This window comes from Sparus aurata, chromosome 1 (assembly GCF_900880675.1).
Source record: "Sparus aurata chromosome 1, fSpaAur1.1, whole genome shotgun sequence".
Classification (NCBI taxonomy): Eukaryota; Metazoa; Chordata; class Actinopteri; order Spariformes; family Sparidae; genus Sparus; species Sparus aurata.
Genome location: NC_044187.1, coordinates 29,835,831 through 29,861,249, shown reverse-complemented (window position 1 = coordinate 29,861,249; position 25,419 = coordinate 29,835,831). Strand labels below are relative to the sequence as shown.

At 40.7% G+C, this 25,419-nt stretch overlaps 2 protein-coding genes across 2 annotated transcripts; one reads left to right on the top strand and one right to left on the bottom strand.

The window, feature by feature from the left end:
- The first annotated feature begins 1,306 nt into the window (after positions 1–1,306).
- Positions 1,307–14,276, top strand: tmc5 (transmembrane channel like 5). The gene is made up of 21 exons (XM_030435506.1): positions 1,307–1,427; positions 1,858–2,060; positions 2,531–2,754; positions 3,242–3,313; positions 4,659–4,775; positions 4,906–5,008; positions 6,324–6,405; positions 6,491–6,751; positions 7,475–7,617; positions 7,934–8,078; positions 8,404–8,556; positions 8,925–9,091; positions 9,935–10,010; positions 10,104–10,201; positions 10,302–10,397; positions 10,495–10,570; positions 11,051–11,184; positions 11,316–11,483; positions 12,528–12,606; positions 12,751–12,840; positions 12,940–14,276. Exons 2-21 carry the CDS (start codon positions 1,987–1,989, stop codon positions 13,510–13,512), a joined length of 2,931 nt encoding a protein of 976 aa, XP_030291366.1. The 5' UTR covers positions 1,307–1,427; positions 1,858–1,986; the 3' UTR covers positions 13,513–14,276.
- A 351-nt stretch (positions 14,277–14,627) lies between these two features.
- Positions 14,628–24,188, bottom strand: LOC115592584 (germ cell-specific gene 1-like protein). The gene is made up of 5 exons (XM_030435518.1): positions 23,565–24,188; positions 20,396–20,443; positions 18,922–19,074; positions 18,238–18,349; positions 14,628–16,068 (listed from the first exon to the last, which is right to left on the bottom strand). Exons 1-5 carry the CDS (start codon positions 23,851–23,853, stop codon positions 15,774–15,776), a joined length of 897 nt encoding a protein of 298 aa, XP_030291378.1. The 5' UTR covers positions 23,854–24,188; the 3' UTR covers positions 14,628–15,773.
- Positions 24,189–25,419: the final 1,231 nt, after the last annotated feature.

Sequence of the window (25,419 nt, the reverse complement as noted above, 5' to 3'; positions counted from 1 at the left end):
TACTGGTTTTAAAACATGAATCTGAATGATTAAAACTCTTAAAACTCTAGCAATATTGGCGTATCACAGATGTACTGGTGTCAGCGCACATGCTGTCCAATATGTGTCAATACGCAAACTTTGATTTATAATGTAGAAAAAGAAGTGAAGCTCTGAGTAATTAAGTTTATTTCCAAACTGTAAAAATATCCTTCTTCCATTACATATATGTTTTCATTTTCTTAGTCTTTGATGGCCACATTTGAGGGATAATAGAAAAAAATATATATATAGTGTCATATTAGCAGATATATTTGATATTGGAATTTTTCAAATTAAGGTATCGGTTGTGCTCTACTTTTAAACCTTCTATAAAGTTATGTTAGATTGCTAGATTAAAGGGGAAAAAATCTATGAAGAGAGATTTGGAAAAAGTCACATTGAATGATGAGCAGTCCGTATGTATGCAGCACAGACTGAGATTTGGTTGCTGAATGGGTCAAACAACTCCGAAAACACACTGAATCCTACATCTCCTAAAATGCAACTCTTTGCATCTTTCATCAGACTCCTCCTGCCTGGCAAACTCCACGCCCACTCCGTGTTTATTGCAGTCTGGTATAAATTTGAAGTCTCACGCTGAGATAACCCCGATGACTTCATGAGTTGTTTTCCCTCGCTGTTCAAAGAAGACATTGTGCAACTGTTTTCACAGGCTGAGTAGAGGTAACCTCCGGGTGTACAGCGGCGTGCATGTTTAAGACAAAAGAAGAAATGAGAGGAAGAAGAGAAAGAAAACAGGCAACAATGCATCAGTTATCCTAAAAAAAATTCTGTTTACATAGAACCGAAGAGGCTTTTTAACATATAATGGATGATACGCATGTTATCTCTGACCCTTACCAGCTGTACAATGTAATCATCGAGTGTGTAAAGTTTAGCGCTATATCAAATTATTATAAGGGTCAAGGGAAATTCCCCTCAGTCAGTGAATATTGTAAACATATCCAATTTGCAAGAGCACTTCCCTCTAAAGGATTTTTGGCTGTTGGTATATTATCTAGCTGTTTTTTTATTTATTTATTTATTTGTTATTCCATCAGTCTGCAGAAAACAGACTACCACAGAACCTACAGCGGCTGCATGATAGACTGTTGGACTCTCTCTTTAAGGATGCCAATCAAATTTTATCCTGAGGGGCTTTAATTAGTTTTGGTCACAATGCAAAGTGTGCACATGGGATTTCCTTGTCCTGTTCTGAAGCAGTGGACTTTTACCTCTACAGGTTAATTGAGCCCACACTTCCTGGTAGCCACACAGTCTTTCCTTTAATCTCTCCTACTCCGGTTCTCAAGCTGATTCACAGGTTACCACTTCTCAGCAGAGCCGCAACATTTCAACTGGACTTCCTTGTGTTTGTCTTCTCACTGTTACAACTCGTTTACCAGGTAAGTTGTTTTTAAGAGGCGAAACCACAGAATATAGTTTACTAGGACTTTTAACCAGCTGCACCATTTAGTACATTTGTGACATTATGATGAGGTTCTTGCTGAATTGTTGTCCCTCAGTGGATCTGTGTGAGAACAACAGGGTACTACGTGCGATGGAAACCAAACCTGCCGTGTGAATTAATGATGAACAGATGAGGATGGGACCAGGGGATTAAATGACACATGCTTCCCCCGTTGATAATGTAGCTGTCACTCTGAGCACAGAAAGGCACTTGGCCTCCTTATGTGATGATACTCTTTTAAAGCTCTGTTAGCCAGCAATTTAGACCTAAATTCAACATGTGACGAAGGCAAAATAAATACTCTTATCTACTCCTATTCAAAGACACACTGGTGCAGTCATTTATGTTTTTTGCTTATTCAAAAGGGAACGTTTCTTAATGTGTTGTGCTGGAACTGGACTACACAACAACGACAAAAAACACACAGGAACAACTAAGCTGAAGGATCTTTGCTGTTTTCAAAGAAGAGCGAGAGGATCAATTTGAAGGATCTCATGACAAGTTACAGCAATGGAGGAATCTTTAACCCTGCCTACCATGACAGCGAGACTCTGGAGATTGATAGAAGGTTTGTGGTTAGATAGTATAAAATGCGGTTTTGTCTTCAGATGCGCGGCAGCCAATCATTTATCCTGCAAGAAAATCTTGCCTTCCTTGCTTACATTTTTCAAAGAACGTGTTTGAGTGAGTGCTGTGTGTGATCTCAGGGTATAAAGTGTGCTGTGAGGGAACGAAAGGAATGTCCTATCATTATCCAGGCTGTGAGAGGGATTTGGTTTTATTCTTTTGGGGAAGAAAATTAGGGTCTAAAGACTGTAAGAGTCTAAAAAAAAAACATCTGTCCATAGTCCAGCCGTCATATCCATTTCATTTGCTTATTACAGATAGTGACCACATTGTAATCATGACTCAGAATTCCATTCCTTTCATGAACTGATAACCTCGTTGCTATTGGGCATCATAAACACAAATCGTATGACCTCAATAGTAGGAAGTGTGTCTGTCACTTTGCATAGTGTTTGTTCTGTGTGGGTTCAGGTCATCCAGGAAACCCCACCACACAAACCCCTATGGCGGGGCAGACGCAGCCTGGCGGGGTGAAGGGGCAGACATACATCCGAGCGGTCAGACGGGCATAGACGATGCTACAGGGAGAGTACAATGGGGGGGCTGGCAGGAGGAGAGCTGGAGGGGGAGGCAGAGCATCCCCATGGGCCTCATCTCAACACGCCCCGGGAGTCCTTCATGGCAGCATGAGCACAGTGAGTGGACCAGGACTGAGTGCCCGAGCTCAATTAATCAAACTATAGAACAATTATACATATTTGTATAAGACTTGATATACAACAAACTCCCTGAAAATTGCAGGTCTGCTCCAACACTCACCTCTTTTAAATCAAGACTTAAAACATTTCTTTTTGCCACTGCTTTTAACTGAAGCAATTCAAGTCTTTGAACTGCATTATTACTCTGAGTTTTTTTTTTTTTTTTTTTTTTTTTATAATGCAATTTTTAATGTCTTTTAAATGAAATGTTTGTCTTTTAATGTAATTTGTGTGTGCCTGTAAAGCACTTTGAGTTGCCTTGTGTCTGAATTGTGCTATACAAATAAACTTGCCTTGCCTTGCCTTGCCTTACATTGTGCTGTTGAAAAAGGCAACATTATTCTGTGTTGACGACTCGCGCCTCTGTGTGTTGCTAAGGGACACTTGTGTTGATACTCCCTCTCCTCCTCACTCGTTCACTCAGATCACAGCACCTTCCAAATCCCCCCAGACTCTCAGTATGATCGACCCGTCCGACGTCCTTCTTCCATGTCAGGTAATAATTAAACTAATCTTTCTCCGTTCCTCCACTCCTTCAGATAATGGTTCCTTTTCAAAGCTGAAGTCTTTACAGTTCCTGTTATTATTCACAATGTTGCTATGGATACACACACGCAGAAAGTTGTTCAGTCCTGTAATAATTCAAAATAAATGTGACAATCACATTGACCTGTTGACCTTGATCAACTTGTCAAAATCCAACTGGGTAATTATTAATGGAGGTAACTCACAATACCAAATGACGGGGAGTACCAGGAAGTTGGCAAAGAAAAATAAAAAACAGGGAATGGGGTTGTCGGGAACTTTTCGGAGCTTTCAGCTTGTGTTTTTCAGCATGAAGCGACATCTTTCCACATTTTTAGCCTGGGCATGGGGGATGGGGATGGCAATGTTTGTCAGTAGTTAGTCTGCCCCATCATTTAAGTCCAGACTGGAATATCACAACAACTAGTGGATGGATTGCCATTAACTATGATATACACATTTGTGTGGTCCACAAAATAAGGATACTACTATTACTACTTCCACTCTTCCTCTAGCACTATTTCAAGGTTCACATTTGTTATTCAATGAAATGTCTAATAAGCTTGGATGGATTGGATGAAATTTGGATCAAACAATCACATTTTACTCAGGATGAATTCTGGTAACATTGTATCTTCACTTCACATGTCCAATACTTTGGTTTATGACCTAATGCCTGTACAACTAATGATGTCACAGTTTTATTTTGTTTTTGATGCTTAATAGAAAATAGTATGCTAATGCTCTAAACTAGTTCCGACCCAGCTTAACATTAAACCTGCTCGACACATGTGTGTTGGCATACTCATCTATAGCGACATCGCTTGTGGATTCCAAAGGGAATCAAGTCGTATTTGGTGAGAGCGTTTAACTGTATCAGTGTACCAAAATTTCATATCAGTGTCACAGTTGCATAGTAGTCTCTCAGAAATTGTGTCAGGCTGCTGAACAGCAGCTGGCCTGCAGTAGCTGGCAACAGGTTTAATCAGGGGTAAAGATAATGTTAAGTTAGTGATATGCAACCACATTAGCTCAAATGTATTGCATCGCTATCAGCTGTGCTTTCAATCAATGTATTTACATTAGGTTCAGAGTAGATGTGCACTAGTTAATCAGGAAATTATAGAAGGAAGAAAGAAGCTGTGATAAGAGAATACCTGTTTAACTTTGTGAGCAGCTTCATTTAAAAATACAGAGGTTGATGACCGTCACCCTGCTCCTGTATTTCACCTTTAAATGACAAGCTCAAAGCAGAATCCGTGACAATCACTGCCTAACAGCAAAACACATTCTTCTCTCTTTGTTTGTTCTTCCAGGGAACATGACAATGAGATGGAGGGGAATCGCAATGAGGAGGATGAGCATGTTTTCCACTGCTGATCCTGCCCATATGGCTTTGACAGAAGACGCCATCAGGAACGAAATGGAGAATGGTAAGCTCCTCAGACGGGTGTCAATACTTGCTGTGGGTATTTGCAATGTGAAGTGTGACGTTTGCATCCTGGATGGTAGCCTATAACAAGATAACAGGGAGGGCTTGTCTTGTCGTCTTGTGTCTGACAGAGGAACAGAACCTGGTAAAGGAACTCGTCGCCCTGTCAACGCGAGACCGAATCCAGGCAATCCGGGACCTTCCGATGAGCTTTGAAGAGAAGAAGCAAATCAGGTGGGTTTTGACTGACAGGCAGTTAATGTGCCTTGAGTTAACCTTTACACCCTGCTGAGAACAATAAACCCAGGTTTCTGTTTGCAAAGGTAAGGCGGTTCTGTGGTGTTGCAATATAGATCACTGGAGAAGTTACAAACATGAAAGCTGACACACATATTTACGCTGCTATCTTGTTTCAAGGTACGTTACATAAAGGTCCCATCTTATTCTCATTTTTGGGTTCACACTTTAAATTTGGGTGTTTACTAGAAAACATATAAATGTTAAATAAAAAACAATACATCGACAGAGCTTGTAAAGAATAGTATCCATTTTCCAAAAACAAATATTGTGATCATGAATTAGTAATTTTTAAATGTTTGTTGTGTCTAAAATAATTGTTTTGAATAACTCAGTGTAAAAGTTCTCAGTTAGTTCCAGCTTGGACAAATGATTGTAAGCCAATATAATATGGTATCTATGTTGCAAGCAATCAACAGTCTTGGTAGTAAAAAAAAATTAAAAATCTAAGAATGACTGAGTTCTACAGTATGTTCCCAGCGTACTGTGATGCCCTAATGTTAGCTTACAACCGTTAAATGTTGCAATACAATACAATGTTAATGTTAGCTAGCTAACTAGCTAATGTTAGCATCAATGTTAGCTAGTGTTAGCAAAGTTACTTGTGGGGGCAGATGATTTGAACAACAGCAATGTTCTGACATGAATACAATGGAAGGGGGAGATGGATTGTAATATTAAGTGACTGAATGTTATCAATCAAGCTTTTCATGGGAAAAAAACCCCCACATTATTAGTGTATAACCATCATACTGTTCAAAGCTGCAACACCTCTATTCATCCTCCCTCTGTACGCTCCATTGTAATACATGTCTCTTTAATTCTCCCATCCGGAAAAGCCCAGTCTGCTCCGATTGGTCAGCTCATACAGGCCTGAGCAGGCACCGCCCACCACGTTTTCGCATCAGCTCTGCTGGTGTTTTTGCAACCATGACCATACTGGAGGCGTGGCTGGGACCGGTGACTGTGTAGTTGTGACATCACAACCTCACAGAAGTTCTGACAGCTAAAAAGGCACAGTTTCTGAATACGGGCTGTGTGCATTTCTCTGTGGATTAAACCATTTGATACTTTCACAGAATTTATATAGCACCCAGACCTGCTTTATAATGGAAAGCTCACTTTCCTTTCCTTTCACTTTTCACCTTTAAAATGAAAGTGCATAGGTTTTTATATCACTGTGGCAGAACTTGTAATTCAATAGGAAATATAGTGTTTAACATAGTAATTATGCTCTAATTTACCTCCACAGGAGCCAAGTACTGGCATTCAAATCTGCCAAACAATCCCGCCAGTTCACATGTTTCGCAGACTGCACTGAGAATGTGTCACTGGTGAGTTTTTCATTAATTATAAAACACTATGCTGAGATACCATACTTGTGATTGTGTGTTATCATGTCACAAGCTGTCCTCTCAGTCTCTCCGCAGGTGTGGCTACAGTGTAAGGTCAGCCAGGCAGACCTTGGAGCTGTGGCGAGGCATCATCAAGGAGGTAGGCGGCAGGTTTGGCACCAGCGTCCTCTCCTACTTCCTGTTCCTCAGATGGCTGCTCATGTTCAACATTTTCTCCTTCCTGGTCAACTTTGGCTTCATCACCATCCCGCTGCTTGTTTTCGACCCCACACCCAACATACCTGCGAATGTGAGGTTCAGAGGACTGGAGATACTGACTGGAGCTGTAAGTGGAGCCTCCTATCACACCACCACATACCTTTAGCCTGTTGTTAAGTCACAACTGTCAAAATGATCCCTGATAAATAGAGTATCTAGACATTTCTGTGAATTATTGTTGCTGTTCTAATCACTTATCTTGATTGTTATTGTGAAAAAGGGTCATTTCTGGTAACACAAAGCATCTCTGCAGTTCCCTTCAGCTCTGCGCAGCGTTTTAACCTTTTTACAGCGTATTAATTGAGGTTTTACAGCCTGCAACGTTGTTGTTTTAGATCACGGTTATTCTCAATAGTATAATTTCAAGACGCACACACATAATGCATGATCAATCCACTTGCCAGAATAAATGTTGCCATAAAATTTTATTTTCTCTATGTTTGAACTTCAAGTTTTGAGGTTAGGTGTAGGCATAAAAAACAGCTGCACAGAGTTTGGAAATACCAGGTGGACAAATGTTATTTTTACTCAATGTCTGCTAGATGTTAAAACAATCAACTTTGTTCTGTCACATTAGTTATAACAAGTTTATAAGGTAATACATCAGTGTTTTGTTTCCAGGTTGTTGCGCTGCTCCAAAGTGGCCAAAGACATCAGATCTAGATTTGTTATAATGCTTCATTATTTGATATTCAATACAAGTTGATTAGTCCGTTTGCACTATAGGATGATCATGGCAGTGTGAGACAATGTTTTCCAACGTGTAGTAAAGGTGTTGTGGTTTCTCCAGGGTTACTTCAACCACACCGTCATGTACTACGGCGGCTACAGCAATGGAACCCTGGTGGGTCCGGTGGAGTACAACATGCAGTTGGCCTACTTCTTCACCATTGCAGTCTACATGGTGCTGTGTGGAATTGCACTCATCTTCAGGTCAGTGCGTTTGTCTGCATCATCGTGGAGTAGTGGTAATAACATTTGATGTGGGGCACAATATTTTGGGTTTGCGGTACATTTCCTTGAAATGACCCTTCTATTTGTCTCTGATTTTTTAAAGGTGCACTATGTAGTATTGTTGTCTTTGGCGGACCCTGCCGCCTCTCTATCTTCAAACTGTGTTCTGGGGACCTCATTAATATTGTGATAAAATTCTGAGTATGAATTTCTTCTCCAAAACTACATAGTGCCCCTTTAATACAACAAAATTGCACGTTATCATTTCTTGCAATCTGTGTCTCTCCTCATGCAGCATGGCAAGCTCGTTCAAGAAAAACTATGTACTAGCAGACCCAGCCTCCAGCAGTGCGTGGCAGCTCCTGTGCAGCTGGGATTTCAGCATAACCAATGAGAGAGCGGTGAGACAGCGCAAGAACAACCTGCGCGTCCAACTAAAGGTGATTGTTAATGTGCCACAGACTGATTTGTGTCGGGACAGAGAGAGGTGCATTGGATTTCGTCTACACGTCGTGAAATATGTCTTAAGAGGGCGACTCTGAATGACAGGTTTTACATACAGTGTACAGTAAATATCAACTTATTCATACTTTTTGACATGCTTCTCTCAGCTTTGAGCTCCATTTCTGTAGTAGGCCCTGGCTGCAAATGATATTTTAACAATATGTCAGACAATTAGCTTTCAGAGGTTAATTCCTGTTTAAAGGCACGACACGCGTCTCATTAATTTTAATTGCTGTGTTTGTCCTCTTGCCATCCCTTCAGGAGTCTCTGTCAGAGAAGGCCCAGGGGGAGCTGCTCACCCTCTCTGAGAAGCTGAAGCACTTCGGGATTCATTTTGGTTTCTGGCTCCTCTCCACCGGCCTGGCTATTGGCTGTGGAGCTAGCATCTATTATCTCTGCCAATATGAACAGCAGGTACACAAGTGAAGACTGGATAATCAGTCTTTTTTTTGTTAAAATTGGGTTAATTGTTTTTGTTGGATATAGACTAAAGAGAACAGAAGAAACAGTTTCCTCTCTGTTTGGAGAGGTCACTCTTGTTGTTCCATCAGAGTCGATAATAACAGACAGTTCCCTTTGTCTTCATGTATAGAGCAACTTCAGACTTTATGGCATCGTAACTTATTTGCTCTTTAACAGAGTGCGTCATAAACCTACAACTTGCTGACGTGTGACGCGTCGAATGTCATTTACCGGCAGCGCAGGGTTTGATTCATTTCATTGCACACAGCATTCGTCGTCTAACACTATCTTGATCTGACCTCCATGTGTTATCTTTATAGCACACAGAAGATGAAGCCAACTGGTCTCTGCTCCAGGAGGCAAAGACTCTCCTGGTCCCCTTTGTGGTGTCTCTGATCAACCTAGTTGTCCCTCTCTTCTACTCCCTCTTCAACAAGTTTGAGATATACTCCAGCCAGCGGAGGCAGATCTACACTCTGGTTGTCAGGTTAGAAAGCAGGAACTCTAGTTACTGTGATTGGGAGAGCATTTGGGAAGCTACATGGATTAAAGACACGAGAACAATGAAGCAGCTTTGACATTTTGGGAAATGCACCTTTTTTGCTTTCTTGCTAGAGTTACCTTAATACCTTATCTATTAACATAAAGAGTTGAATTATTGGGTTATAGCTAGTTTGGCTCTGACTAAAGCAAAAACTACAATAAGCACATCAAAAGATCCCTCATCCCCCATTATATCCTACTCCCTTTAATCAACTCAATCAAACCTACTCATTCAGTATGATATCATAGAATAAGATACAATGATACAATAGGATGGTACGATATGATGATATTTGACTATAAGTTAATATGATATTATATGACACTATGATTCCGTACGATACGATACGATACGATACAATGATACGATACGATACAATGATGCGATACGATATGATACATCACGATATGATATGTCACGATATGATACGTCACGATATGATACGTCACGATATGATACGTCACGATATGATACGTCACGATATGATATGATACGATACGACACGATACAACATGATTAATTTTCAGATTAATTTAAATTGATATAATGTGTTGATAAATAAGACTAAGAGGCGCTGGTACAATAGGTAAAGTTTCTTACCTTCTGACAGTCTATTACGCTAGGCAAGGCTAATTATCTGCTTCATATTTAGCAAATAAACGTGAGAGTGGTTCAGTCTTCTGATCCTCCTCTCAGCAAGAATGGAAATCAAAGCTTTCCCAAAATGTCAAACTATCTCTTTAAGCTTTAATGCTTGAAATCTTTTTCCTCTTTACACACTTGCAGAAATGTGTTTCTCAAGATGTCCATCCTGGCTGTCTTGTGCTATTACTGGATGAACGTGGTGGCTGAGAAGTTTTCGGTACGTTTGACGGGGATGAACATTTAATTTCAATCTTTGAAAACAATAATATTAGTTTAATCAGTCGTCATTAACTCAATGTGTTCCCTACAGTGTTGGGAGTCCATGGTGGGACAGGCTCTGTACCGTCTGGTCATTTTTGATTTCCTCTTTCTGATGTTGGGATCCTTCTTTGGAGAGTTTTTAAGCAAGTGAGCTACGCATTGAGAGTTTGTTTGTATTCTTCACAATCATAGAAATGGAAAAAAGTCAACTTCAGATTTAACTTTTCTCATTCTCTCTCTATAACAGTGTTGTTGGGACAAGATTATTACCACGTCTGGGGGTTCCAGAGTTTGACGTAGCCAGAAATGTTCTTGAACTCATCTATGCACAGACTCTGGCCTGGTGAGAACAATTAAAATCATGATTTGTGCTTTTTTTTTCATGGTCTCCGCTAATTTACCAATAAAACATTATTTTAACCTTATTATTCTATCCACAGGATCGGAATCTACTTCTCTCCTCTGCTGCCTGCCATCCAGATTCTCAAATTTTTCATCTTGTTTTACTTAAAGAAGGTAAGCCCTTCATGTTTAGAGGCTTTGGTGACTGTAAACTGAACTGCCAAGATGACACATTGCCTTAGGCAGATACAATGCCCACGCTGCCTGAGCCACTCTACATAGTGTTTTTGGCTCACGTTACTCTATTTGAGCACCTGCTTCAATAATTCATCGAAATCCTTTCATCACATTGAGCGCATGCTTTATTTTGTGTTATGGAAAAGACAGGCAGGGCTTTGGATTTATGGTGCAAACCTTTTGCTCACAAAGAAAAGCCAATTAATCGCAGAAGAGTAAATGAGTTGAAGACAATTGGTAATTCGAGCTTGGCTGGAGCTGGTGTTGTTGAATGTTTCATGAACACGCTGAATGACCTTTGAAGCAGAAGCTCATCAAAGCTCCGCTGAGTTCTTCATGTTTTATTATGGAATAAATAAATGCGATGTGTACTAAGTTAAAAAATAATGAGTCAGTTTCTGTTTACCATTTCCTCAGGTCAGTCTGACCCAGAACTGCCAGCCTCCGCGGCGGTCAGGCCGAGCAGCTCAGATGCAGACCATCTTCATCGCCCTCCTCTTCTTCCCTTTCTTTGTGGGAGCCCTGTCCATGGTTGCATACACTGCCTGGAGGTACGAAGATGTGACCTATTTCGACCGTACATTACATTAACGCACAATTAAATGCAAAAAACATTGCCAGTTTTCGACACAAACTGCAATCATCAGTCTCATTTTATCCGTCTGTCTCTCCTGCTCTGCAGCCTGACTCCCTCAGAGGAGTGTGGGCCTTTCCGGAGACTCAACAATACCTTCAGTGTGGTTGGTCTGTGGATAGATGAGCTGGAGGAGAGTTCTAACTGGGTCGTCTGGATCTACCAAAATGTTATCAGAAGTGAAATCTTCTACTTTTTTATCACACTCATCATCTTGTAAGTACATAATGCAGGTGTTATGTTGTGTGTGTGTGTGTGTGTGTGTGTGCTGTATGCGTTGTGTTGAAGCAGATAGAATCCAGTTGTGAGTCAGTTCATACAAATTTTTTAACTCATTCTGGACCTACAAAAAAAAAAACTGACCTAAAAAATCTTACCTCAAGATTTACGTAGAAGTTGTGCTGTAGTTTTTGATCATATCACGATCTTCACCAGCAGAACACTTAAGTTTGTTACACATTACAGAACTTAAACTTAGTGTCTCAATCGTTAGCCATGCTTGCAGCTCTATGAGACCCTACCCAGGCTAAGGTGTGCTATGCGCTGAATGCTAATGTTAGCACGGTAACACATTAGACATTTAGCAGTTATCCCATCTTAAGTTGTTAGCATGCTAACATAGGCTAATGGTGGCAGGAGAGGAGAAGACCTTGGAACAGCAAAGATTTAACCTCTGGGGACCATGATTATCTATACAGAACTGAATGTCGATAGATGGACATTTCAATCTGGACCAAAGTGGTTGATCAACAGTCATATTTTGTTTCTGTATTATGTAAAGGCTGTAATGATTTTAAACGTAGGCATATTTTATTTACCTTATAAAAAACATGCAAATGTTTGGTGTTGATTGGAAAGAGAAGTAAATTATTGTTATTTATTTATTGCATATCGAAGAAATCATGGAAAGAAACTAATTAACTGAGGCGATAATGTAGACTTAATGGAAAATTAGGTGTGTTGAGTATATGATATTGTCACATCCAGCGCAGTCCCCTTTCAGATCATTGATTTTAAGTTTTGTTGGGACATTAAGCACATCAGATGATAGGCCACGCAGCGTTACCATGTTGCTCAGTTTAGCGGCATAAAAACAATCCCACTGTTGAAGTACAATTACTGACATTTAGTTGACTTTTAAATGTTGTCGGCTGCAGACTAGGACAATGTGTTCATGCAGCTTGGTTGTGTCTGTATTCATGTACTTTGTGTCAGTATGGTCTCATAATGTCACGTGCGTGATCACGTTTGCCTCCTCAGGGTCATTATATACATCTTCTGGCAAGTCACGCAAGGCCGCAAGCAGCTTATTGGCCAACTGAGACAACAGATTGTTAACGTGAGTGTTATCCCTAAAAATGCGTCTATTTGCACCTTTGTCTTATACCTATGTGGTGTGCCTTCATTCCTAATTTGAAATTCCGTATTTCATTCTCAATTTCAGTTATCACTATTATTCTGTTTTCTCTCTTCCTGTCACCAGGAGGGGAAAGACAAGTCCTTCTTGTTAGAAAAACTCCAGAACCTCCAGAAATCCAATCCAAAAAAACCCAAACAGAAGAATCAGAAAAAGGTTTGTTGTTGGAAATATTTAATGCTAACTCAACTCAATATAAATTTTTACCCTGAGAGCTGTCATCAACCTCACTGTAAATGTCCTCTGGCTCTTCAGCAGAACAGCTGGAGTTCAGATGACCACCCCTCAGGCGGTCAGTCCAACTCAAACGCCATGGTTCAAGCTTTACTCGCTCGCCAGAGGCTTGAAGAGGTGGAGGAGGAAGAGGAGAGACACAGCGGCGATGGAGTTCCCGTACCCTCAGACACCTCCACCTCCAGCGCTCTGCTTCAGGCCATGTTGGCCCGTCAGAGAGCTCAAGACCAGGACGAAGATTTGCACCGGATGCACGATACACACTCATCGTCCTCCAGCGCCCTCGCACAGGCAATGCAAGCCAGGCAGATGTCCCAGATTCAAGAAAGAGATGAGTACTTCAGCACAGGAGGTTTGTCCGACGGCACACCCAGTGCCCTCGCACAGGCCATGCAAGCCAGACAAAGAGCAGACGAGTACGGAGACGCAGATGGCCTGCCATCCCCTGTGTCGAGTGTTATGATGCAAGTGATGCAGGCCCGGCAGAGGGCAGAGGAGGCTCCACAGAACCCTGCTCCCGCAGGCTCCAGCGCCCTCATACAGGCCATGTTGGCCCGGCAGCAGGCCCAGAACGAGTACGATGATGGTTACTGAACTCTATCTTAGCGTGGGCAGAGGAACAGAACTGAAAAGAACATTACAGACTTCTTTAAGTTGACTGAAACAACAATTATATTTATCAGAATCAGTTCCAAGTTCAGAAATTGGGTGATTCGTTTTTTTAATTGCAATACATTTAGTCCTGATGTTCTGCAGGAGAACAAAGAACTAAAACAGCTGCTGTAGCAGGACCAGGAGAGAGGGCCGGTCCACCTCTTTATGCACCTTTTTAACAAACATATCTTAATAGTATGTTTCTATTGACAGTATATGAGCCTTGTAGGGTTAATACGCACTGGAGCACAGGATGAGCGAGCACACCATTATCTGTATCTGTTCAAACTACTTAATTACTTCTGTATCTGTACTCAAAATGGGTTTAAACAAGAAGCCGTTAATTTAAGCCTGAAATTAATAAGGGTTGATCGAAAGTTCTTATATTTATTATTTATTAGATAGACTACTTACTTTTCTTACTTGAATAAATAATCTTTAGTCAGCCGCCGGGTGAGGATTTAAGCTCATTAAGAGTACAGATGTGGACACTCACACTCACAGACTTGCTCAACCCTATTATATACACCAGGCCTGATCTTGTGCCATTTATAATGTATTTTGTGTACCATAAACATAACATGCTGTATATATTCTCTGTGAAATGTAGATAAAACAAGAAATTTAGATTAAAGGAAGCAAATAAATGACAAAAGTGCATTACATAAGTAAACTACCAAACCAAGTAAATACAGTCACCATCATTAAATGAGTTGAATGTAATTTTGCACACATGCTCCGTTGAGACAACACTGCCATCTATAGGCATTATGAACACAACACCAAAGATTAGACAGAGTTTCAACACACAATGACAGTCAAACATGACCATCAGTCATTGAAGATCCCCCAGGAGATGTTTTGAGACACAAAAATAAGTTGTGTCTGAAAAAATAGAATTGACTTAATTACTTAAATAATATCTACTCCTTTTCCCCACGATTGAAAAATCCTAAAATCTATGCAGATATTTTTGTTCTCTTAAGTGGACACAAGATGTCTACTACTTCATTGAGAAGGCCATTGTCAGTGTATGTGTTCACATTATAATTGTGTGAGTTGCATATCGTACCTTTATTGGCTTTAAACATTGTCTTGTCACAAAATACTGCAGATACATGCACATTTTAAAATCAGAATTGTAGAGGAATTTTACCTTCAGCAGACTGGTGTCAAACTGCACACCCAAAGGAAGAGAAACAGGTGAATTAACCATGAGTGTGTCAAAGATTATAACAACAGTTGCCGTATCTTTCTTAGATTCTAGAATCTTTTCAGATAATATATAGTTTGGGGATTTTTTGTTTCAATCGAGTCTTGTCTGCACTCTTTCAATTAGGGCTAAAGGGAAAACCTTCCACCAATCAGAGCATAGGGCAGTCGGCTCTTTGCAGCCCGAGAGGCAAACACAGGGTGAAGACAATCTCTGAGAAGATCGCTGTCAGGACTAACAGAAAACACATTTTGAGTGGAGGAGGACTTTAATATCCAGTATATTCTCCCGAAACACTCTGAAAAGAGACATTTTTCACAGCATTATTCATTTTGCTCCAATCAAAGCAAAGACATCAAATGAAAATTACAAACTGAACTGCCAATGTCTGATGCTATACTGTCGGTTGATTGTTCCTGACGTGTATCTCCATCAGTTTTTCCTGACGTCATTAACACAGGTGTGTTTTGAAATTGCTCGTTGCGTCCTGTGAGACGATGAAAGTAACTGTTGTTTAAATGGTTGAAAAATGAGACACAATTTTACACAACCGTTCTATGTACAAACATACTCCACACTTACATTCCACAACTTATTTACAATTTATAAATGTAGGCACGTCATTTGCAGAAAAGAATCTGTGGCTTTATTTCATCATTAATGAAAACCAGATATACCTTCACCCTGTCCTTGCATTGATTTATTGACTGATTTAATAAGGCTTTTTGAGACCCTCGCTCTACTTCTGTGGGTATACTTCTACAGTCAACACTGTGGAAAAAAACACCTTCATCCATGAGATCATTCATTTTTCCCCAGTTATTAGTAGTTTGAAGCGCCAGTGTGACTTCTGAAGCCAACGACACACCCACGATTAAGGCAGTGGTAAAAAAGATGGAGCTAATGATGTAGTCTAAGATCCTGTGAGGTTTTCATCCTGTTTCCGCCCACATCAAGAATAATCCCACTGCCTGCTGTCCTGTCTCGTTCAGCACTGTTCTTCCCCCAAAGATGCTGCAATGTCCGTCAGGTCCAGAGAGTCAGCAGGAATGGGGGTTTTCCTGCCGCTTTTCGGAGTCTGGCTGGAATAAACCTCCACCGATTTGGAGATGGAGTGCACAGAGCGTTCCCGGAAATATCCGAAGGCCTCCCGTGCGCTCTCCTCGCGTATGCTTTGCTCGAAGGTCTTGCGTTTGTGCCTGAACTCGATGACGGTCTTCGTGTAGGAGTTGAAGGTGGTGACTGACGCGCCCATGCAGAAGGTGAAGGATGCCCACGCCATGCTGATTGAAAGGAGGAAAAAAAAAAGAAAAGAAGAAAAAGTCACTTAATTCAGCACACGGTGCGACAGCACGAGCTGACGTGTAGGGACACAATCCAAATAGCATTTTGACAGTTTTCCCTCAATATTTTTGTTTGCAGAGATTAGTGTCAATCGCTTTAAGTCCTTCTGCTCCCTGCAAACATGCCAGGCCACATGTGAGATGAGACATTCCAATCAACGTCTTATGTACTATTCATGCAGGTTGGTTAATGCGTACAAGAGGTCAAGAATTGTTTAGCCTCTGAAAAGGAATTTTCAGCATACTGTGCGTATTGTAAAAGAGTGAAATATTATCCCCTTATGCAATTCCAATCACGCCTGTATTGGGGCTTTGGACACCAAAGCCTAATCCTGCCGTAACATGAGAGCTTTGGGCTTTTTTCATTAGAGACAGTGATGCTGGGGAGAGGTGAGAGCAGGGAGGCTGACTGTTTGTACATCATATGCTGTTGCTGAACAAAAACAAAACAAGCAGGATTGGCAGCTTGGACGGTTTTAGATTGTGACTGATCTTGGAGGCTTCCTCATTATCCTCCTCAGGCAAGTTGTAGAGATTGTGGTATTTAAAGCGCTATCACTTCTGTTACTGACCAGCAGCGCCACTTGAATAAGCCAATAGAGTGATGTAGCCAACTAGATGTCTTGGATTAATAACCTCACACAACTCTTCGTTGGGTGACATACTGTAAATAATATATCAAGAGTTATAGCCAGCGGCATGGCAGATAAGGATATTTAATGCAATATTGTGTTTTTAATGGAGAAATTCATTAGATTTATTTGGACTCTTGCAAAAATCCAAAGGCCATGTAAAAATGAGAATAAGATTAGAGTTGAAATCTTAGATTGTGATTTCAATTAACCTTTAAAGACCGTGAACATTTTTTGGGGCGCCTTACTCCTGTATATATTGGTTCCTAGCCTATTCTAGCAGTCAGCATCAAGTGCCATACATCATCTGATTCAGGAAAACCTTAAAAGGTCAAACTGATAAAAAAAGAATTTATGGAGAAAACACATTTAAAAAGAGTAACACATCTACAAAGCTTGCAGAGATGTAGACTATAAAAGTGTATTTTTCCTTAAAACATTATTGTAATTGTGAATTAATAATTCAATCAGGCCCAAAATGATTATTGTGGTCGGCCAATAGTATAACGACCTGAGCATAACGTGGTAATTGTGTTTTGTCAGTAGTTGCCAGTTTGTGGATTCTTTCTACAGTATGCACCCAACATACTGTACTGCTCTAACATTAGCTAGCTAGTGTTAAGAACGTTAACATGTGATGGCATTATCTTCATTAGCTAGTGCATCAAACTGGCAGCCTGTTCAGGCAGCAGATGACTCAAACAACATCAGTGCTGTGACGTGAATACAATGGAAGGGGGAGTTTCAGTCAGACCCAATTTTACATTTGCTTTGTCTGAAAATGGATGAATTCACCAGAACAAATGAAAAAAAAAAAGGCCAGTCAATCTTTTTTATTGTGGACTTCAGACAGAACTTCAGGAAGTTTAGTTTTTTGATGAAAAAGAAAAAATTTAGACTTTTAAGACTGATTTTTTTTTCCACATGCGACCTTTCCTAAGCAAGTTACAGCCATTTATTATAATATGATCCAAGGTACTTTTCAGTGAAAAACAGGTGAAATCCATCCAACATGTGTCCAAAAATGATCAGTCAATGGAAAGGTTTTTTAATCATAACACATGATTTCCAAAAAATAGTTTTTTCAGAGAAATACATGATCCATTGAACATGAACAACAAGTAGCCTGGCTACAACCAAGGCCTGTTGGCCCTGTGAAGACTCCACATGGGTTTCCTTTATGATTAATGCTGCAGAACGTGATGGCTTAATCATGTTCACCAATGAGCCCCTGAAGCTCAAACAAGACTTGTGATAACTCTGAAAAGCTGAGAAACGCATTACACAAGGTTTTAAAGCCTATGGATAGGATTAGCGGTTCAAAAGTTATTAAACATTTTAGAACAAAAGCTATTTTTAGCCGCTGGCAGCTGTCTAGGTCTCTGAGGGTTAAATAGATATTTTCTTTAGATCATCCACCCTTGAACAGTAAACGGTACAATGTTTGAGTTTTGCTGTATGATGTGTGGAGTCATACCAGAAGGACCAGCCGTAGTCCCAGTTGTAGGGCCTCCAATCAGCAGGGCCGTGGCTGACAGTGGTTTGGAAGACCTGCGTGTACATCACATGAGCCACCATGCCAAGAAGCCCTGAAATAACATAAGTGGTTAGTCAGCTGGCTGCATAACAAACAGAAAAAGCACAAAGAATTCCTCAGAAAAAGGGTGAGGAAGCCTTTTCATGTACACACGGATATGCACTCACACTCTGAAATAATGTGATGCCAGTCCCCATCCTAACAGAGCACTCTGGTTCTCTCTGAAATAAAGTTTATTGTGCAAAATGAATATCCGCTTTAATCCTGTCAGAGCTTTTCATCTTCTCAGACACTGATAAACACGTCTTCACTTTACGACTTGTCAAAATGACTCATTCTGTTATGAACTGCGCTGCTTTGTACACACATTTTGAATCTATTCTGTATTCACTCCTGGTAATTAACAAGGACAAAGGAAAAGAATGCCATTTTTCTTGACTGTCTCTTCTACATCCATTTTAAAAAGCAGAGGACCTTTGCTTTGTTATCTTGCCCTGCTCGCCACAAGATGGGAGTCTTTGATTAAGTTGTGGAAGCTGGGATCACAAACATTTGACTTAAGGGCATCATGGGCAATAAAAACAAACCCTAGCGGCCTTTCAGCTCATAACAACAAAAAAATACCTGAGAGCACAGTGAAGACGGCAGCGAAGGCATTGAGCTTGAGTCCATCGATGACGTTGTTGGAGTTGAACAGCTCTAAACACATGAGGCTGAAGCCCACCACCAGCAGAACTATGTACAACATCTCAGACACCAGCGACAGCCACAGCATCCCTGCAGAGTAAGCACATGATGCACATGAAATCAAATCATATATCAACATTTTCAATTATAGACTGACATAACTAAAAATATATGACAATAACTTCATCTGTTCCATCGTGCTGCAGTTTATTTGACCTATTTAATGACGTATGTTAAATGTTGAATGGGGGCAGTAATTACACTGAACTGTGAATCATTCTTTTAATATCAGTCTTAAAACAGACACTGATAAGTGAATAGAGCCAAGTGTAACTGGTCTTTACTGCAGTCTTTTTTGCTATTCAGTCTTCAGAGAGAGAGAGACAGGAAGACAGCATTTCTCAAATGACAGTGTCCGCACAGCTGAAAATCCTTAAGGTAAAAAAACAAATGTGTGTGGCAGCATCTGTGTTCCCATGGTTTCATATTAAAAAGGCAGTGCCTACAATGACGGCTATGTGCTGTAAACCAAACACAAAGTATTATCAGTACAGGGAAACAAACGTCCCTCATAGGTCAAAATTAATTATTGTTAATGGCTAATATTGTTATGTTTTTTGGTCTACAAATTGTCAGAATATGGTGAAAAATGTCAATAAGAGCTTCCCAAAGACCCGTTCTGGATGATATCCTACAATACCTTGTGTGTTCACCACCTAAAGATGTTTAGTCTACTGTCACAGAGGAGTAAATAAAACCAGAGAATGTTCAAATTTAACAGACAATTTTGCCTTTTTTTCTTTAACAATTACTCAATAGTCAAATTCAGAAAATGTATATTTATAGCTCTCAAATTCTCATTCTCATTTTAGAGACTGTTCTTTACTGTCGTCTAAATAATCGTCTTCAAGACTTTGAAAGGGCTTTCCCAAAGATGATGACTTTATTTGGGGAGATGTGTTTCTTTTAGACATTATAAGGATGTCTTGATGACACAATAAACTGGATACTGGAAGTACCCCAGTCTCTTCTGTTACTCATTTCTAAACCAGGCTTCAGATATACATCACATTTAGTGGATGAATCATTTTAAATTTCCTGGGAAAACTGAACAATAGATTTCCTTATTGCAGGGTTCAACATTGACGTTTTTTCACTTACCTTTTCAGGTAACTGGGAAAAGACATTTAATTGCCCCAAATAAATTCTTCCCTGCCCCAATACAAATAGTTTTATTTCAATCGCAGGAAAAAGTCTTAATTCTAACCTCTTTCAATCAGAAACTTCGACGTGTAAAATTTACACTCTACTAAACAGATGGAAGCTAACTCCTGGGTGTCCTCAGTGGGATTGCTGTGGAACTTTTGATCCTGGTGGGACCTCTTGATGATGAGGACCAGTGGACACTCACCTTTTTCTGATGCAGGGGCCAAGTCGATGAAGCTTCGGCACATCTCACCTGCAGAACAAAAACATGTTATCATGATTTCGCCCAGCGAGGCAGCAGACATATCTTTAGCCAATACTTATGTGAGTAAGGCAAGGCAAGTTCTTGATTGAGTAATATGAAGTAATATGATTGTGGAAGCGTAAAGAAGAGGCAATGTCAGAGGAGACCAGTTGAGGATTAACAAACTGAATACAAATCTGTGATACAGACCTCAGTCCAGTTCCTAATCTGTGTTTAATTCCGAATTTCTATCCAGGTGGTTTTTACTGGATTGGCTCGGACAAGAGCATGACCTCCTGCCCCACGGCCACGCAGCAACACCAAATTCAGAGTTCGTAAGTTCAGAAATAAATAGACAGAATGTTAAATAAAAGGCAGGTGTGTGTCAGAAATACAGCTTTTGAGCCTCAGTGTCACCAGCTGGTGTGCTGGCAGAGCTCGCTCAACATCTGCTTCTTGTCCTACTAAATCACAGGCACTTTGCATAGAATAACAATGATACAATAGAACAGAAATATCATTCTGTACTGTAGTAACGCTCATGCCAGCCAAACTTTAAACACACTGTGAGACATAAGGAGCGCCTGCGTCACTCTAACAAACAGGATATCAAATAAGACCCTTGACACAGCACATTCCTGCAGATGTGACACTTCCCCTCTGTCATCTGTCGAGCAGAGAGTGTCGCTGGATTTGTTGGAAGTGGAACGCTTTAATCAGGTAGAAGGAGGGTGGCAACAGCTGTTTTGAGGAAAAACTCATCAAGGCCCCTGTTACATAATCCTTATTAACTCAAGCTGCCTCGGCCCCCCTCCATCGTATAGCCACTTGATGAGATAGACATGTGCTAGCGCAATTCCTGCTTAAGTAATCTCAGCGTGTGGTTCATTCTTAGTCTTCAACATCGTAAAAATATATATTATTCGCACCGTTAGAAGACATACAGGCTAATGTCAGAGCGGTGTTTTATCGAGTTTGAGGTGGACGATGGAACAGCTCTTGATAAAGATGCAGTGAACTAATCCAGGCCTGATCACACCTTGGACCTGACCTGAACTTCCCATGACTTCTGATGCTACAAACTCCTCGTCACCCTTAAACCTTGTTGTTAAATGAGTAGACTCCAATCTGCTCGAATTCCATTCGCTGTTTTTGCTTCCCTTTGGCTTAAGCTGTGAAGCAATCACATTCTGCTCCTATCAAGTGCTACAACCATCCACTTAAAACCCTGAACAGAGCACAGCACTGCATCTGGAGTGTGATTGTCCCCCCTTCTCTCTTTTTTTTACCCTTCACTCCGCAGCTCCCATGTGCTGCTGCTGGTTCTGTGTTTAATGCCAGAAAAAAACCGACAAAGCAATTGCACCAGCAATATGATAAGTACACTGATATTAATGGAGAGTGATTATCCTGAAATGGAATAAAAGAAAAAGAGCGAGTAATCTCCATTTGAACTGAGCGTGCCATTGTGGCAGATGAGAGAGCTATAATGATAGATTTCAGAGATGAGAGCCTGTTTGTTACGTATTGTGTTTTGAATTGTGAATGGCTGGAGTCTGTTTAACTGTGATGATGATGATGATCACAACGATGGTCTATTCTGTAACAATCAAGACAAAAGAGTGAAATGGAAGCTGCACAATATGAAGGAATAAATGCAAGTAAGGATCATTGAAAAACAGGAAAAGAAATGATCACTAGAAAAAGATATCAAAACCAAGAATTTATAGTTTTTCTGCATTAAGGCTTTGTTCTTTTTCTCATGATTGACCTTGCCAAAACAATTTCACTGTGTCCTCTAAATACTAAAGGCTGACCAATACTGGTTCTTTTTTGGTGCCGATGCAGAGAGCAATTATAGGGAGTAAGAAAATTCTGATATACATATATCGGCTGATACACGTTCTTATATGATTCTTACATACACAGAATATTTACATACACGCACACTTTCGCAAATGATCCCTCAAATCAACTTTCATGGAAACTTTAAAACTACAGATAACTCCAAGTATCTTTGTCCACATTATTTCATGTGCCAAAAAAACAAATGCCAGTCATTTAACATTAAACAGCTCGGCGCAACAAATCACTGCACTTCCCACATGAATATAAGCAAATGAAATAACCATTTGACACAGTTATTACAGTTATGTGTAAAGTTAAGCAAGCCCAGCAGCCACACACAACACACCACTGATGGAACAAGTATTCAGATACTATACTGCAGTAAAAAAAAAAAAAAAAAAAACATCAATACCACTGTGGAAAAACTCCATTACAAGTAAAAGTACTGCAATCAACACCATCCTTATGTATAAGTATGAATGGTCTTTTTTTTACTACAGTATATTGTGTTATTTTGATTAATACTCCTGTATTAAAGGGGCGCTATGTTGTAATTCAGAATTTTAATATTTACAGTATTAATGAGGTAATAATAAAAACTCTGAAATATTTATTTTTTTCCCATACTTGAATAAACAAGCTGTTCTCAGAGGAAATTAAGGTCCCAGAACAACTGATTTGAGGCTAGGAAGGTGGCAGGGTCCGCCACATATAAACACAATTAATCAGTATGTAACTGTTTATTTAGTTTGTCCAGGCATTAAGAAATCAGTCAATGAAGATCTTTCTCTTTGATTTACATGCCTTCCCATAAAACCCCTTTAATGTACACTGTATGATGCATCTTCAATGCTGTCGATGTTTAATGTTGAGCTGATTTTAACAACTTTAAATGTCGTTGAGTAGTATACCCTTGTAGTAAGGCATCACATCTATAGTCATTGTGTTTGCTGTGTCGCTGTGCTGTGCTGCCCGTTTTCAGCTTCACAATGCACTTTCCAGCTCATTCGAGAGGGTTTCAAATAGCACCACTCTCTCAACACTTCATCTTTTAGGTTACATTTATATCCAGTTGCAATTCATTATAGATAGGTGGTTCTTACTGGACAGGAAGTAGGGGTACAAAGCAATTTACAGTCTCTGTAGTGACACAGTACAGTTGTAGGCTATAAAATAATTAAAGTACAAGCACCTCAAATATTCAGCCTACTAATTGAGTTAGTGTACTTTGTTACATTCCACCACGTCAACACACACAAACACACACACCTTCTCGTCTTACTTTCATCGTTGATGTTCTCCTCGCAGGAGAACCAGATGCCTGTGTGGAACTGTCTGAACAGGAACCGGTCGTCCCCGGTCTCCCAGCTGTACACCACCTTGTTCGGGTCCGTCTCGTTCACTCCGTAGTCGATACACTGGTGTGTCCGCAGCTTGCTGCACTTCGGCTTGGGCACCCTCTGGGTCCCCACGCACCAGTACGTCGTTATGAAGGCGGTAATGGAGAAAAACAGGGCGAGGAAGTTCAAGCTCACCGACAGCAGGGTCCTGCACCTGCGAGACGTCGTCATTGTCCGTGAGAGGGGTGCAGGGGCGCGCGGACGACCGAAAAGTTCATGGGTGCGAGGTGGAGGAGGGGTGGGTGGCTGCGCAAGCTAGCTTCCAAACACACCTGGTCAGGTAGAGCTCCCATCAGCCACTCCGCTGATACCACTCATCTCCACTGAGGCGCAGGTCACACACAGCAGCCCCACACCGAGCTCAGCTGGGAGCCACACTGTCACATTTCCCGTCATTCCACTCGTTTTCCCTCTTTCCAGTCTCGTGGACGTCACGTTGTCAGAGGATTTGATGCTCGCTCGCATCCAGTGTGGATGTCTAACTCCCTCCTCCCTGTCTCCTCCTCTCAGTCTCCCCCTCTCTTATATCTGTCTCCCCCTGTCTCTCCTCCTACCTCCATTTCCCTATAACCATTCATCAACCGCAGGGCGAATATCAGACATATGTGGGGCCAAAGTTCCCATTCCGATCCAAAACATTAGACAGCAACAATAGACAGCAACTTCATTCAGATTTCACTTAAGAATGACTGAATTTAAGCCAATTTCTCAGTGATGATGATGATGATGATGAAGATGATAATTAATTAAAGGGCCTCCAGCATTAAAGTTCACAAGACTCACAAGAATAGACCTCATTAAAGACAGGAAATGGCAGAACCTTGAATATCCCATCCTTTTAGTGAGGATGACCCTAACACACAAATGCACAAATAAGCCCTCGCTAGATCCTACATTTCCCATAACGCAACACAATAATGACTTTAACTCTACATCCCTCCCTGCCTCCTGCAGGCACACATCTTTCAAACCAGTTTAAACAACCGAACGCACCTCCTCTTCTACAACTCGAGTCTGAAGCCAAATCCATCGTACCCCGATCACATCACTAGGGTTAAATATAAATGTTTTTACTTCTGAAGCCACTGAAGACATCGTACATCTGAGTAGTGCTGAGTAGAGCTCACAACAATGTCTGTGGATTATCTTGAATAACCGGGTCATGATTTCTAGAAAGCGAGCCTGCTGTTGAGTTTTTCAAGTGTTGCCGGACTGTTCCATTATTTTCAGGCAAATATGTTCAAATTCAAGGCCAGAGGAAAAATATGTGTTATTGATGTTGGGGTGAGCTGTCCCTTATCCCCTGATCGAGGCTAGCGGCTAGAAGTCAACATATGCCGCTACTAGCACAGCGCACGCTAATGTCTGAGAGAACTGTCAGTGATGATGTTGCATTGTGGGTAATGAGAGTGAGATTGAGAGTGAAGAGAGTGAACTCACTGAATGATCATAGGAATATTACAGGGAAACACTACAAACGCACAGTCTGTCTCTATGATCCTATAACTCCTCCGTGACTACGTGTTGCTATAAACAGTTTGATCGTGAAGGTGACACTACATGCTTCAATGCAGAATAGAATCAAGTATTAATTGAAGGGCTGCCCAAAGTGGGGCCCATAGGCCAAAGTCGGCCCCTTGTTAGGTTTGACTTGCCTCACCAGGTGTTTATAGTGGAAAAAAAAAAAAATCACTTTTTAATTTTTTTGTGAGATAAAAATGTCCTTTAAATACGTAC